The following is an 11480-nucleotide window of genomic DNA, read 5'->3' on the forward strand; positions in this document are numbered from 1 at the left end:
TCTGTGTGCCCCATTTCGGTCCGGGCCTCGTTGGGGTCTGGGGGTGGTGAGTTTCCACCAAGGGAACCTCAGGGATGCGGACTCTTACGCCTTCTGTTCCTTCCACCTGCTGGGCCGGATCCAGGGCATGCTGACCTCCCACTGTGACGCCCCCGCACTCTTGTCTGCAGAGGGTGGGTGGGCACAGATGGCGTCTCTCCGAGACCCAAGGGCTGAGCAGAATTCTGAGCAGACGTCACCTCCACCACCACACCACCACCACCACCACCACCACCACCACCACCTCCACCTCCACCTCCACCACCACCACCACTGCCATCGGAGCACACCCATGGAAGGTCATTCAGCAAGAACAGTGCCACAGCACTTCTTCCCTCGGGAGTCTGCAGAACTGCAAAGCTGGCACTTACAGTGGGCTCCATCCCTCTCGTGCTTGTTGGCCAGGGGTGGGCTGAGGAGGTCATCATTCTAATGACCAGCCAGTGAGGAGAAATGATGAGCCCACAGCAAACGAGAGCCGGGAGAGCCTTGTCGTGCCTTTGACTCAGTTCTGACTCAGCGCCCACGGGACCGACTGGACCCACTCCATGGAGCTTCCTGTGCTGTGTTCTTCCTGGGAGCCGGTGGTCAGGTCTTTTCTCCACAGAGCTGCTGATGGATTTGAACGGCTGACCTTTGATTTAGAAGCCATGTGTCTGACATTGTACCAGCAGGCTCTGGGGAGGCCCTGCCGATGGCTGTCATTCCCTGAGTTATCCCAAGGATGAGGATCCCAAGGGTGAGGATCCTGGTCCTCCTTAGACAGGTGGCACCACAGTCCTTTCCAGGCTGGGGACCAGGCTCTGGACCCTCACACCAGAAGCAGAAGGAGCCTGGCTTTGTCCCATCCCAGGGTCCCACAATTTTTAGAGTTTTCTTCTAAGCTTTGGCGCTGGAGTTGGCCAGGAGAGGGAGCGTGGATATCTAAGTTTGGGGCTATTTCCAGCTATCTGCCTACGCCCCAGCACAGTCAGTAGGAAAAGCAACAGGTCAGAGGTATATAACGTAGTCATCCTGCAAAGGGGGCAGCTTCTGGATATATAGTTGCCTGTGGCATCAGCGCCTTCAAACATCTTCAGGCTTTTTCCATGGTGGTGTCAGAGCAACTCTGACCCCCCCACGGCACTGGCTGTTCTCACCGAGGCCCAGCGGCCAGGGCAACCAACCAACTCGGAGCAGGAAGATGCTGAGAAGGGGAGGGGAGCAGAGGGCTCCGAAGGAAACCGTGCCTCCCTTTCACCTGTCCATGAGATGACTCAAGAGTCATCCTGCCCCTCCTCTTCTTTCTCCTCCTCCTCCTCCTCCTCCTCTCTCCTGCCAAGGTTCCCTCCTGTCGCCTTTCCTACAGTTTCTGCTCATGTCGTTTCTCCTCCTCTGGAAGGCAGGGAAGGAACCCTGGTGACAGAGCGGGTTAGAGCTGGGCTGCCGACGGCCAGGTCAGCAGTTGGCACTGACCAGCCATAGAAATGACTTGATGGCAAAGGTTGGTTGGTTTGCTGTAACCAGGTTGGAGCCCTGGTGGCTTTGCAGGCAAGTGCTCAGCTGCTAACCCACAGAGCCCTGGGGAGAGGCCTGCCCTCCTACTCCCGTAAAGAGAGCCTTTGGACGTCATTCCTGACAGGTCTGTGTGTTGGGACTGACTCCATGGCAGGGGCTTGCTGGCTTAGCCCTTGGCCTTATCTCCATGGCGTCAGCACCTTCTGACCAGCACTTCCTGTTCAACAGGTCAGTCTGATCCCAGAGCGTCCCATGAGCATGTCAGGTGTCGGTATTTTCTGTCTTCTACCCCACCCTACTCCCCTCCTGACCCTGCCACCTACCTACCCCCACCCCACCACCCTGCTGCTCACGGCCCTCACCCCCCACCCTAGAGAGAGACTACACAGCCGAAACGGCATGTTCAGTCTGTTCAAAGTTGTCAAGCTAGGTCAGTGGCCACTTTCTCATACTGTGGACTAATGATCCTTCTAGACATGGAAAAGCGAGTTCTTTCTGAACAAAACCAGTCATTGTACAGTTAAGACGTCATGAATAATTTACTTGCTATTAGGATAGCAAGTAAATTTGGATATCTGGAAACTCCTCCAATGCTGGGGATAATAATGATCAAATCCACTCATTGCGTCTGGAGGTTTGCTATTATTAATATCCCTTTCTGGAATCAGAACCTTGTTTATATAATGTTCACCATCAGTGCTAATGAATACTTAGCAAGAAAATACATCAGAAATATCTAAGAAGATGAGAAATTTACAAGTAAGCCAGTTATTCTGAAATTGATACCAGGATTGCCATTAAAAAAAAGTCTCTTAGGATCATAGGATCCCTGGTGGCGTGTAGCTCAAAACCACTAACCACCCCTCAGGAGAAAGACGAAGCTTTCTATTGAAGAGCTGCAGCCTTGGGAACCCACAGGGGCAGTGCTGCTCCGTCCTGCAGGGTTGCTGTGAGTCAGGATCCACTGGATGGCAGAGAGCCTGGTTTGAGTTTTCAAGATAATTGGCTGGCCCTCATGGCTCAGCACTGTGAGCTCAGTCCGATTCAGCTCCCTCGCTCAGGCTGTTGAGTGTTAAAACATGCCACCCCCAAATATATACGGTGTGTCCTAGATGGGGGATGGGTGTTTGGTTATGCTGAAGCATGACAATGGTGCCCTCCTTGGTTAGCCAACCGTGATCCTATTTAGGGTTATGGTACTTAGGCCACAACTGGGCGTCCGTCTCGCCTTGTAAGCCAATGACCTTTGAGATCTAAAAGGAGATTAGGCAAGGCTGAGAAAACAAACCTAGGAGGAGGAAGGCAGAAGCTGGGCCACCTGAAGGCCTCTAAAGAAGAGCGGGATCTAAGCTTGTGGGACCCCAGGACCTGGGCCAGAGCCCTGCACAGACAGAGCCTGCCCTGAGTGCCGACTGCTAGCCCACGGAACTGGGAAGAGCAGACACATTTCTGTTCCCAAGTGCCACCATCTTGATGCACTTCCTTTACTGCAGGACCAAGGAGATGAGGCAGCCCCCTCTAAGACACTCGGCTGACATCCAGATAGCGCAGTACCTGCTGGACTGAGTCCGTTCGTAGGATTTATAAAGAAAGGAAAATATGGAGACATTTGAAGAAATTATTTATGAGGTGTGGGGAAGAGTTTTAAACGTGTAAACCCGAGCAGAATGATGGTGGGGAAGGAAGATCTGCAGCTGTCATAAATAAATTATTTCCAAGTTGTTAATACCGGAGGAGGGAATTGTTCAGCGTGTTTGGGTTGCTGGGACACAGGAGGGAGGGGCCAGAACTCAGAAAGAGAAGCCTTTTCTGCAGAATCCTGAAACACTTTTGACAACGAATGAATGATTAATGAGTCAATGAAAAGATGCATTCGAGTCCAACGAAGGTTCTTGACAAGGTACGGCGGACAACGCTGCCTGCAGCTGACTGTGGAAGGGACGAGAAAAAGTGCCGCGGGTCTCTGAAACCAGTTGGTGTTGGGTCCCTGTGTGCCCAAGGGCAGCTGGGCTCCACTGGGCTCCTTTGGAAGCAGAATGCCAGGCGTTTCTTCTTAGGCACCTCTGGGCAGACTGTCCGCCTTCCTGTTGGCAGCTACTCGCAGTAAATACGTTAGCCACTCGCCTCTCCCAGGGGCTGGTCCTCCCTGCCAGCGAGGCGATTCCGACTCAGACCACATAGAGCAGAGTAGAACTGCCCCCGTGAGTCTGCGAGACTGTACATCTCTACGGGAGCAGACAGCCTCATCTTTCTCCAGCAAAGCTGCAGGCGGTTTCAAACTGCTGACCTTGTGGTTAGCAGTCCAACAAGTAACCCACACCGCCACCAGGGACTCCAACTGGATCGTTTTTCTTCCCCCCGTCCTCCTAGAGCCCACTGATTGTCACCTCTGCAGACCCAGAGCTGCCCCCACCCCAATTTCAGAGCCACACCTTCCAACAGGCTCCGGTGCCGTCTGCCCGGAATCAAAATTATGCCGCCACCTCTGGGAGAGTGCCACAGCCCTTGTGTTACCGACCAGTGACACAGCTGTGGCTTCTCTCCGGTTCCCCTTGTCCCTTTCTCCCAATTAGGTCTGGGAACCAGCAGGGCTCAGCCTGTGGGGAGCTCCCGTCCACAGAGCTCCCACCCCTCCCCCCGCCCCCGCCCCCTTGTAAGAGGAGGCAGGAAGGGGCATCTCTGACGTCCAGTCTGTGCCAGTTGTTCATTCAGACATGGCAAACATTTTGATGATCACCTACTACGTGCCAGACCCCAGGCTGGATTCTGGGATGAAGGGGCTCCCGCTGAATGCGTTTCCCTGGGATCTTCCCCTGGCAGCTTTAGCAGTGAGCCTGTGGGGTCCCTTCCTGACCTGTGGTTTGAACTCAGAGTCAAATGATGGGTGCTCACTTTCCAGTTCCACTGACATCTCGTACCCACGAGCTCCCACCGGCCCCTGCCTTCTCCGGCTGCAGTGGCCTGAGGGAAGTCCCTTAACAGTTTGGAAAAGGGCTCTGAAAATTCACAAAGCCACCTGAAGCCACCGTTGCTCTTGGAGAAAGTGAAGGTGAGAGTATAGAAAATCACAGGTGTATTGGAAAGTCAGGTGAGCACGTGCAATTGGAAAATGATGGGCAGAGAGGGCAGACACCCAAACACTTTCTCCTTGACCACCTTACCTTCCCCACCACCCTCCCAAAGAGACATGGCGCTTCCTTCTCTTTGTATCTCATGGCAAGATTGTCAAGGAAAACTCGAGCAGCCAAGGAGAAGATCGCATCGGACGTGATGGACGATGAGCCCCAACGTGTGCAGTGGCATCCAGAGGGCCGCTCTGCGGCGGGGGTGGTTAGTGCTATCGAGTCAGTTCTGACTTCGAGCGGCCCCGTGACCAACAGAAGGAAACGCGACGTGGCCCTGTGCCAGCCTCAACAACTGTTGCTAGGCCCGAGCCCACTGTGGCCGCCCCGTGTCAAACCATCTCCTTGCAGGCCTTCTTCCTCTTGGTCGCTGCCCTGCACCTTAGGGAGCAGCTGCCCTGCACCTTAGGGAGCACGGTGTCCTTTTCCAGGGACCGGTCTCTCCTGGCAACATGTCCAAAGTGTGTGAGAGGAAGTCTTATCACCCTCACCTCTAAGGAGACTTCTGGCTCTGCTTCCTCCAAGACAGACTTGAAAGTGTTGACGAACAAAGCTGTCTCTTGGAGGTTTAAGTGCAACTGAACCAAGCGATGGTTATTTCCAATCACCTCACGTGCATGTGGCAGCTGGACGGCGACTAGGGAAGCCCGCAGAAGGACCTCTGGGGATGATGTGCTGGCAGAGAAGACTGCGCGTGCCGTGGGGTACCAGGGACTGCTTGGAGAACGAGCAGGTCTGTCTTGGCTGGAGTACAGCCGGAATGTTCTTTAGACATCAAGAAGGCAGGCCTTGGCCTCACGTACATCAGACACATTGGGGGAGGGATGAGGCCCCGGAACAGGACATCTTGCTTTTCTGCATGACAGGAAGGACACTTGGTGGGATGGAGTGACCTCGTGACTTCAGCTATGGACTCAAGCAAAGCAGCCATCGTGAAGGGACGCAGGACTGTCAGGGTTCTTTTCCTCTTCTATGTAGGTCTATGTCCACAGGGTCAGACCTGGCTTGGCGGCCCTACCAATAACAACGGCACACAGCATGCCTTCAGAACATGCTTCTACCATGTCCTGCTCCTGGTCATAGCTGAGTCTTGGTGGGTCATCAGGGAGTGGGGACCTTTCACCGATACAATAAAGTTGATGCTATGTCTTTAGGATCTAATGAGCAAAAATTCACACCTTAAAACAGTCATGCCGAAGATGCATAAACCATAAACCAAAGATGCATAAGTGCCCCAGAAATACGGGAACAAACCACCCCAAAGTCATGTCTGGGAGCCTGGTGGCATCAGGTGTTTGGGGGAGAACCCCTAAAAGAGTAACACATTATTCTACTTTGTGTCACTTACAGGCAAGAAAGATGAACGGTGCTGGGGAGGTGTCCCTGGGTTTTAGAGAGAACACGTTTCATGTTGTGGCTGTACCAGCAGACACTCGATGTCTTGTCAGGTTCCCAGAGTAAGAGAAGCTTCTCCATTTATCCACCTGAGAGAGCAAGTAGCCAGGGAGGCCTGAAACCTTTTACGTCCCACGACGGGAGACGAGTCTGTGGTGGAGGGGGAAGTTCTGTGGGACCCATGCCAAGTTCCCCCGTCTGCTGTGGGGCCCTCCCCCGCTCTGCAGATCTCGTTAGGAGACATGATGTAATCCTTCCAGCTTAATCCAATTTGAGTTGGGCTTTCTGCTGCATGCCACAGAACACATCATAACTCAGAGAGACAATAATTGAAAGATTCCAGATCATTTCATGGGGCTATTTTTGTTTGTTTCCAACTTTGATTTTATTAAGTTCTTTCAAGGTGGTCATCTGTCCGTGTTGGGACTCCAGATGGACTTCTGCCTCCACTCTGCATCTCGGAGATGATGGGGAGGGTGTCTGGGGTGGGGAGAGACACCCCCAGACCTGTCGTTCTCCCACAGACATCAAACGACAGCTTTTCTGCTCCCTTCTCACGCTATTCCACGAGTCTCAGTCATCTTCCTCCTCAGCGTCTTGTCCACCTATCCCCTCACCTCCTGCCTCAGAAAAGCCCCCTCGGCCCCCTCCAGCTATTGCCCCAGGCCTCTGTGCCCATTCTCAGCAAACTGTCCCAGAGAATTGTCTGAAACATCTGCTTTCTTTCACGGAGCTCCATTTCTCCTGCCCGACTGAGACGGCTCTCATCAGGGTCTCCACGACTTCTGTTTTGCCCAAACCAACGACCATGTCCGTGTTCGCAGCTCCCTGGACCCCTCTCAGCCTTAGGCTGGCAGCCGTAACAGGTGGCTTTTCTGAGATCAGCCTCCATTTCCCAGCTCTATTGCAGGAGGGGCCCTTGGGGAGGGGAGGGTTTCCCCAGGGAGCTCCTCAGACGCGCTCACCCACAGCCCCATGTACAACGACCCCAAGGTCTGGCACCTCGTAGAGTCTCAGGAAATACATATCTAGCTGAGTCCTCTGCCCCCATCACCTGGGCTCCGGCAGTCTGAAGCATGGCGCGTGACACACGTGATGTGCGATCAGACCTTCCAGGGTAGCCTAAGGCAGCCTGAAGCCAGACCCTCCCATGGAACACTCAGGAACGTGGCCAATGACTTAGCCCCTCCTTCAATGGATACAGACGTATACCTCTGTCTTATCTTACTTCATCTCCCATACTTTGGACATGCCATCAAGAGAGACCAGTCCCTGGAGAAGCACATCGTGGTTGGTCCAGTGGAGGCACATCAAAGAGGAGGGAGGCCCTCAAGGAGATGGACGGATGGACGGACACAGTGGCTGTAACAATAGGCTCAGGCAGGGGGGCAGTCGTGAGGATGCCACAGGACCAGGCCATGTGTCCTTCTGTGGTACACAGGGTCACTGTGGCTCAGAACCACTCCATGGCACCTAATCACAACAATCCATGTCCCTGTCCGACAACACAGCCATCTACGGCTACTGAGATATGTGATGTGTGGCCGCAGAGGTGAGGTGCGTCAGTTGCCCCCCCACCACCACCACCCCCCACCGCTTCCAGGGACTCCAGGAACATCACTGTCAGGTCCTGCTCCATCCTCACAGTCATTGCAATGTTTGAGGCCCTGGTGAGCGTGTGTGTGTGTGTGTGTGTGTGTGTGTGTGTGTGTGGAGAAGAGAGTGTTTTCAGAGGCACCGCAGGGATGAGTGCACTTCTCAGCGTGCGCTGTGTTTGTTTCAGGCAGGAGGCGTCCTTGCAGGTAGCAGGAGAGCATCCAAGTCTGTAAAAACAACCCCCCAGAGCATCCCAGAGCAAACAAGCCCAAGGTAACAGCCCCGGGCTCTGTCATTGGCAGGGGGTGGTGGGGGGGGATGGCTCTATTATATTCTCTTCTCCGACATTGGTTGGGGAGAAGGGAGCATCCGAAAGGACACAGTTAGTCAAAGTCTCAAATATGATTATGCTACAAATGATAAGACTTGGGCCCCAAACCTAAAACATTTGATCTGCAAGGTACCGCCCCCCCCCCCCCGCCGCCTTCTACCCCACGGTGATAAACCCATCTGTGCACATCCTGGGCCCCCTACCTCGTGATCATGATGAGAAGAAGAGCCATATCGTGGCTGCCAGCAGTGGCTGAACGCTGGCTAGATATTTTGCATACGTTTCCCGAGTCCACACATTCAGCCCTCAGTGTGGATCCTCCATTTTCGGCTGGAGAAACTGAGGCAGGGAGCAATTTAGAATGGGCCCAAGGCCATGCAGCCTGGAGGTGTTGGGGGAAGCTCTGAGGAGTCACACTCACCCTCCGTGCCCACCCTGCCCTCCCTGAATGAACCCCAAGGTGACAGGGATTCAAGAGGCCCCTACTGGCCACGCCCACCATCAATCCAAGATCCGCTTGAGGTTTATCTTCAAGCTTCTGTCGAAGCAGCTTTCCCAACAGGACCCTCACCCTCTCAACACAACCCCTAGCTCAGTTTCAGCATTCCTACCCCGTTTAGCTAGCCCTTTCTCGTTTCTTCCTCAGGAGGCTGGCTCAGGCCCTTGGCCCTCAGAACAAGGCCCGTCCCCTTAAGCGTCCACATTCCTGAAAGGATGAGTATTTTGGACAAGGGCCTGGCATTCTGCAAGCTGCCCTGGAACGAGCCTCCTTCCCACCTCTACCCTCAGTTAACAGCTGAGTGCATGACCCAGCGCCACTAGGCACTAGAATTCTTATGTTGGGTACTCACCAATGTGTAAGGCACTCGCTCAGTTTGGTGGCTTTGGGTAGCCTGTCATGTGTCTTAGGAATTCTAGCCCACCTGCATCTCATACACGATGAATATTTTTAGAAGAAATCAGCATAAACATCCCTTGGAAATTGGGATGATCCAAACCACCATTAAACAGCCTTAGTTGCTAGAAGGGTGCTCCATGGGCTAGCTTCTTAATAAACCAGTTTTTCCCTTTCTGTCCTTTCCACGTGGAGTGATGATTGATTAGGCTCCCTGCTGCAGGCCCATTGCATCCACATTGCCAGCACAGTAGCTCAGTAGCCTGGATTAGCTACGGGGCTCTCCATGTGGCGATCCTAGGGGAATCCTTGGCCAACTGGAGTTCTTCATTCTCCTCTGTTCTTGGTCACTGGGAGAACTGGGTGAGGGCAGTGGACGTTCTCCTGGGAGGGAGGCTGGGGCATCGGTTATGCGGTGCCCTGATCTTGAGGAATAGCCCTACCAAACCAAGGCCAGCTGAGCTGTCAGAAGGGGCAGCTCCCTGGAGCCGGGTTAGCTGCCTTTGGGAGAAGGGAGAAGGCACTACTGAGAGCAAAATTCCTTACTGTCGAAACATATCCCTTTGTGAGCAGAGTCCCAGGTGGCCTCTCCTCCACCTGCCTGGGGGTCAGCAGAGCCCGCGATACTTTTTAGCACTTCGTTGCTTCAGGTGTCAGAATCTTGCTGTCCTGCAAGGCTGGGAATTGCAAGAAAGTCTGTGTCTCACAGTCAGTTACCTGTACATTCCTCGCAGCAACCTTGGCAATGCTGGTGGAGCAGCGAAGAATGCACGGCATCTGTTTGGAGCATAATGCCGTATTATTCCTTGTCCATGTTGCAGAGGCCAGCCCATGGAGAGGCTCGAAGTAGACCCCAGCAAGAGGTCATTTCCAGATGTGGCGAACATTGTGCAAGAGAAAGGGCACAGGCCGAGAAGAGGTGGAGCCGGGCCACAAAGCGTCCTGAGGGATGAGGAGCCAGGCCCAGACTTTGACGATAACCCTGACGTGCCTCCGTTGATCTGAAACAATGGGCTGCAGTCACTGGCTGTGGCCCACTGGGCCCAGAGTATCTCAGGACAGACCGTACCGACACCCTTTCTGGGGTGAACCCAGAGGTGTTTGTCCGTGTTCTGACGACGATTCCAGTGTTGTAACACCCCTACCTCGTGTAATACCACCCTTAACCTCGTTGAAACGCTGAAGTGCGTGCCTTAAATATGTGATCGTTGTTTCTCTGTGTATCCAACGTTGTTGACGAGGTAAATGTTCAGAAAGTCGTAGGGCTCTTCCACAAAACACTTATTATGAACCACAGCGCTCTCTGTGCTCCTGGAACCGGCAGCAGAGAAACACCGTAATTTTGAAAGTGGGATCTTGGCAAATCGGTCAAGCTCACAAGTCAACATTAGTTTGAGATCAGCTTGCAGTGCTTGAAGGTTATTTCGAGCAGTGTTTCCGTTTTCTCCTCTGGTGGCGTGCTGTCATGGCGGCAACAGCGCTTTGACATCAAACGCCCCGGAATTGGACTCCAGCACCATCACAGTGTAAAGGCCTTCGGCAAGGGCTGGAATCTCCCCGTCCTCTAGTGGAGGGGACAGCATGGGGTAAACATACTGGGCAGTGGGTTTGGTTTCTTTGTCTGTTTTCCTTTTTCTGCCGTAGGTTTGTCTGAAGATCAGCTCCGTGAAGTGCCTAGTACATGAGCGTCCCTTACACCTCTCCAGTGATTACACATGATATGCCCTCATGAGCAACAGAGAAACCTTTGTCCCCAAAGGGCTATATTCACGGGTGTAGGAGTTAGGATCTGTAACACATATGCTTAGGGGACACAGTGCAATCTATAACATTGTACCTCTTCTTTATGTAGATTATTATTAAGTAAATATTTTACGTATATTGAAGAAAAAGTAGTATTACTCTGATTGTGTGATGCAAGCTTTTGAATAAAGGTTCCCTAAATAGTCATTCAGCTGTTACTCACTGAGCAACTATTGAGTGCTAGGCACAACTCCAATTCATTGCCATCAGTTTGGGATATATTTATATATATATATATATATAGTTTGCCACTAGCACAGCCCTTGTTCTTGCAGCTGGTCTCAGGTATTCACAGCTGCCCCCTTCTCCTTCTTCCCTATGCCCTTTACCCCCAGCAAGCACCTCAGCCAGTCATGACTTCTTGCCTGGTGGGGGGCCCAACCTTCTTCCCAGAGGTCCTGTGACATTTGAAGTCCTGCATGTATCAAGTCATTGAGCTCTCCACTAAAAGTCTCAAGAACCTGGAAGGACTACAAGCTCCTGCATTGCCACTCAACTTCCCCCCTCCTGGCCCTCCCTCGACACTCTGTGCACGGTGCTATCTAGTTTTCCTGTGACGGTCACATTGCCCCAGGCAGCCCTTTGCCAGCTGGGTCACTGGCACAAGATCGGTCATGACTTCCAGTTAGAAGGCAACCTCGTCTTGCTCCCTGATGGAAGCATTCTTGCCTTGGGAACCCAACTTTGGTGAGTCACGCACTCTGGGTGATTGTGAGGACCCTCGCTCCCTTTTTGCCCCCTTTCCTGGCAGAGCGATGGATCCTGGCCGCAGGAGGAACAGCATCCTATCTTGGGCGAAGTC

At 53.1% G+C, this 11480-nt stretch overlaps 1 protein-coding gene across 1 annotated transcript in view; it reads left to right on the forward strand.

Moving 5' to 3' along the window:
- DNAAF11 (dynein axonemal assembly factor 11) overlaps window positions 1–10825 on the forward strand; it is a 66467-nt gene extending 55642 nt beyond the window's left edge. The window contains exons 11-12 of the mRNA XM_004697644.2: window positions 7837–7922; window positions 9697–10825. Of these exons, the coding sequence (XP_004697701.1) occupies window positions 7837–7922; window positions 9697–9880 (270 nt within the window). The 3' untranslated portion in view covers window positions 9881–10825. The remainder of the gene's footprint in view (window positions 1–7836; window positions 7923–9696) is intronic.
- Window positions 10826–11480: the final 655 nt, after the last annotated feature.

The sequence above is a fragment of the Echinops telfairi genome, unplaced genomic scaffold (genome assembly GCF_000313985.2).
Source record: "Echinops telfairi isolate 266 unplaced genomic scaffold, ASM31398v2 ScPeMD7_1;HRSCAF=3_0, whole genome shotgun sequence".
NCBI classification, from domain to species: Eukaryota; Metazoa; Chordata; class Mammalia; order Afrosoricida; family Tenrecidae; genus Echinops; species Echinops telfairi.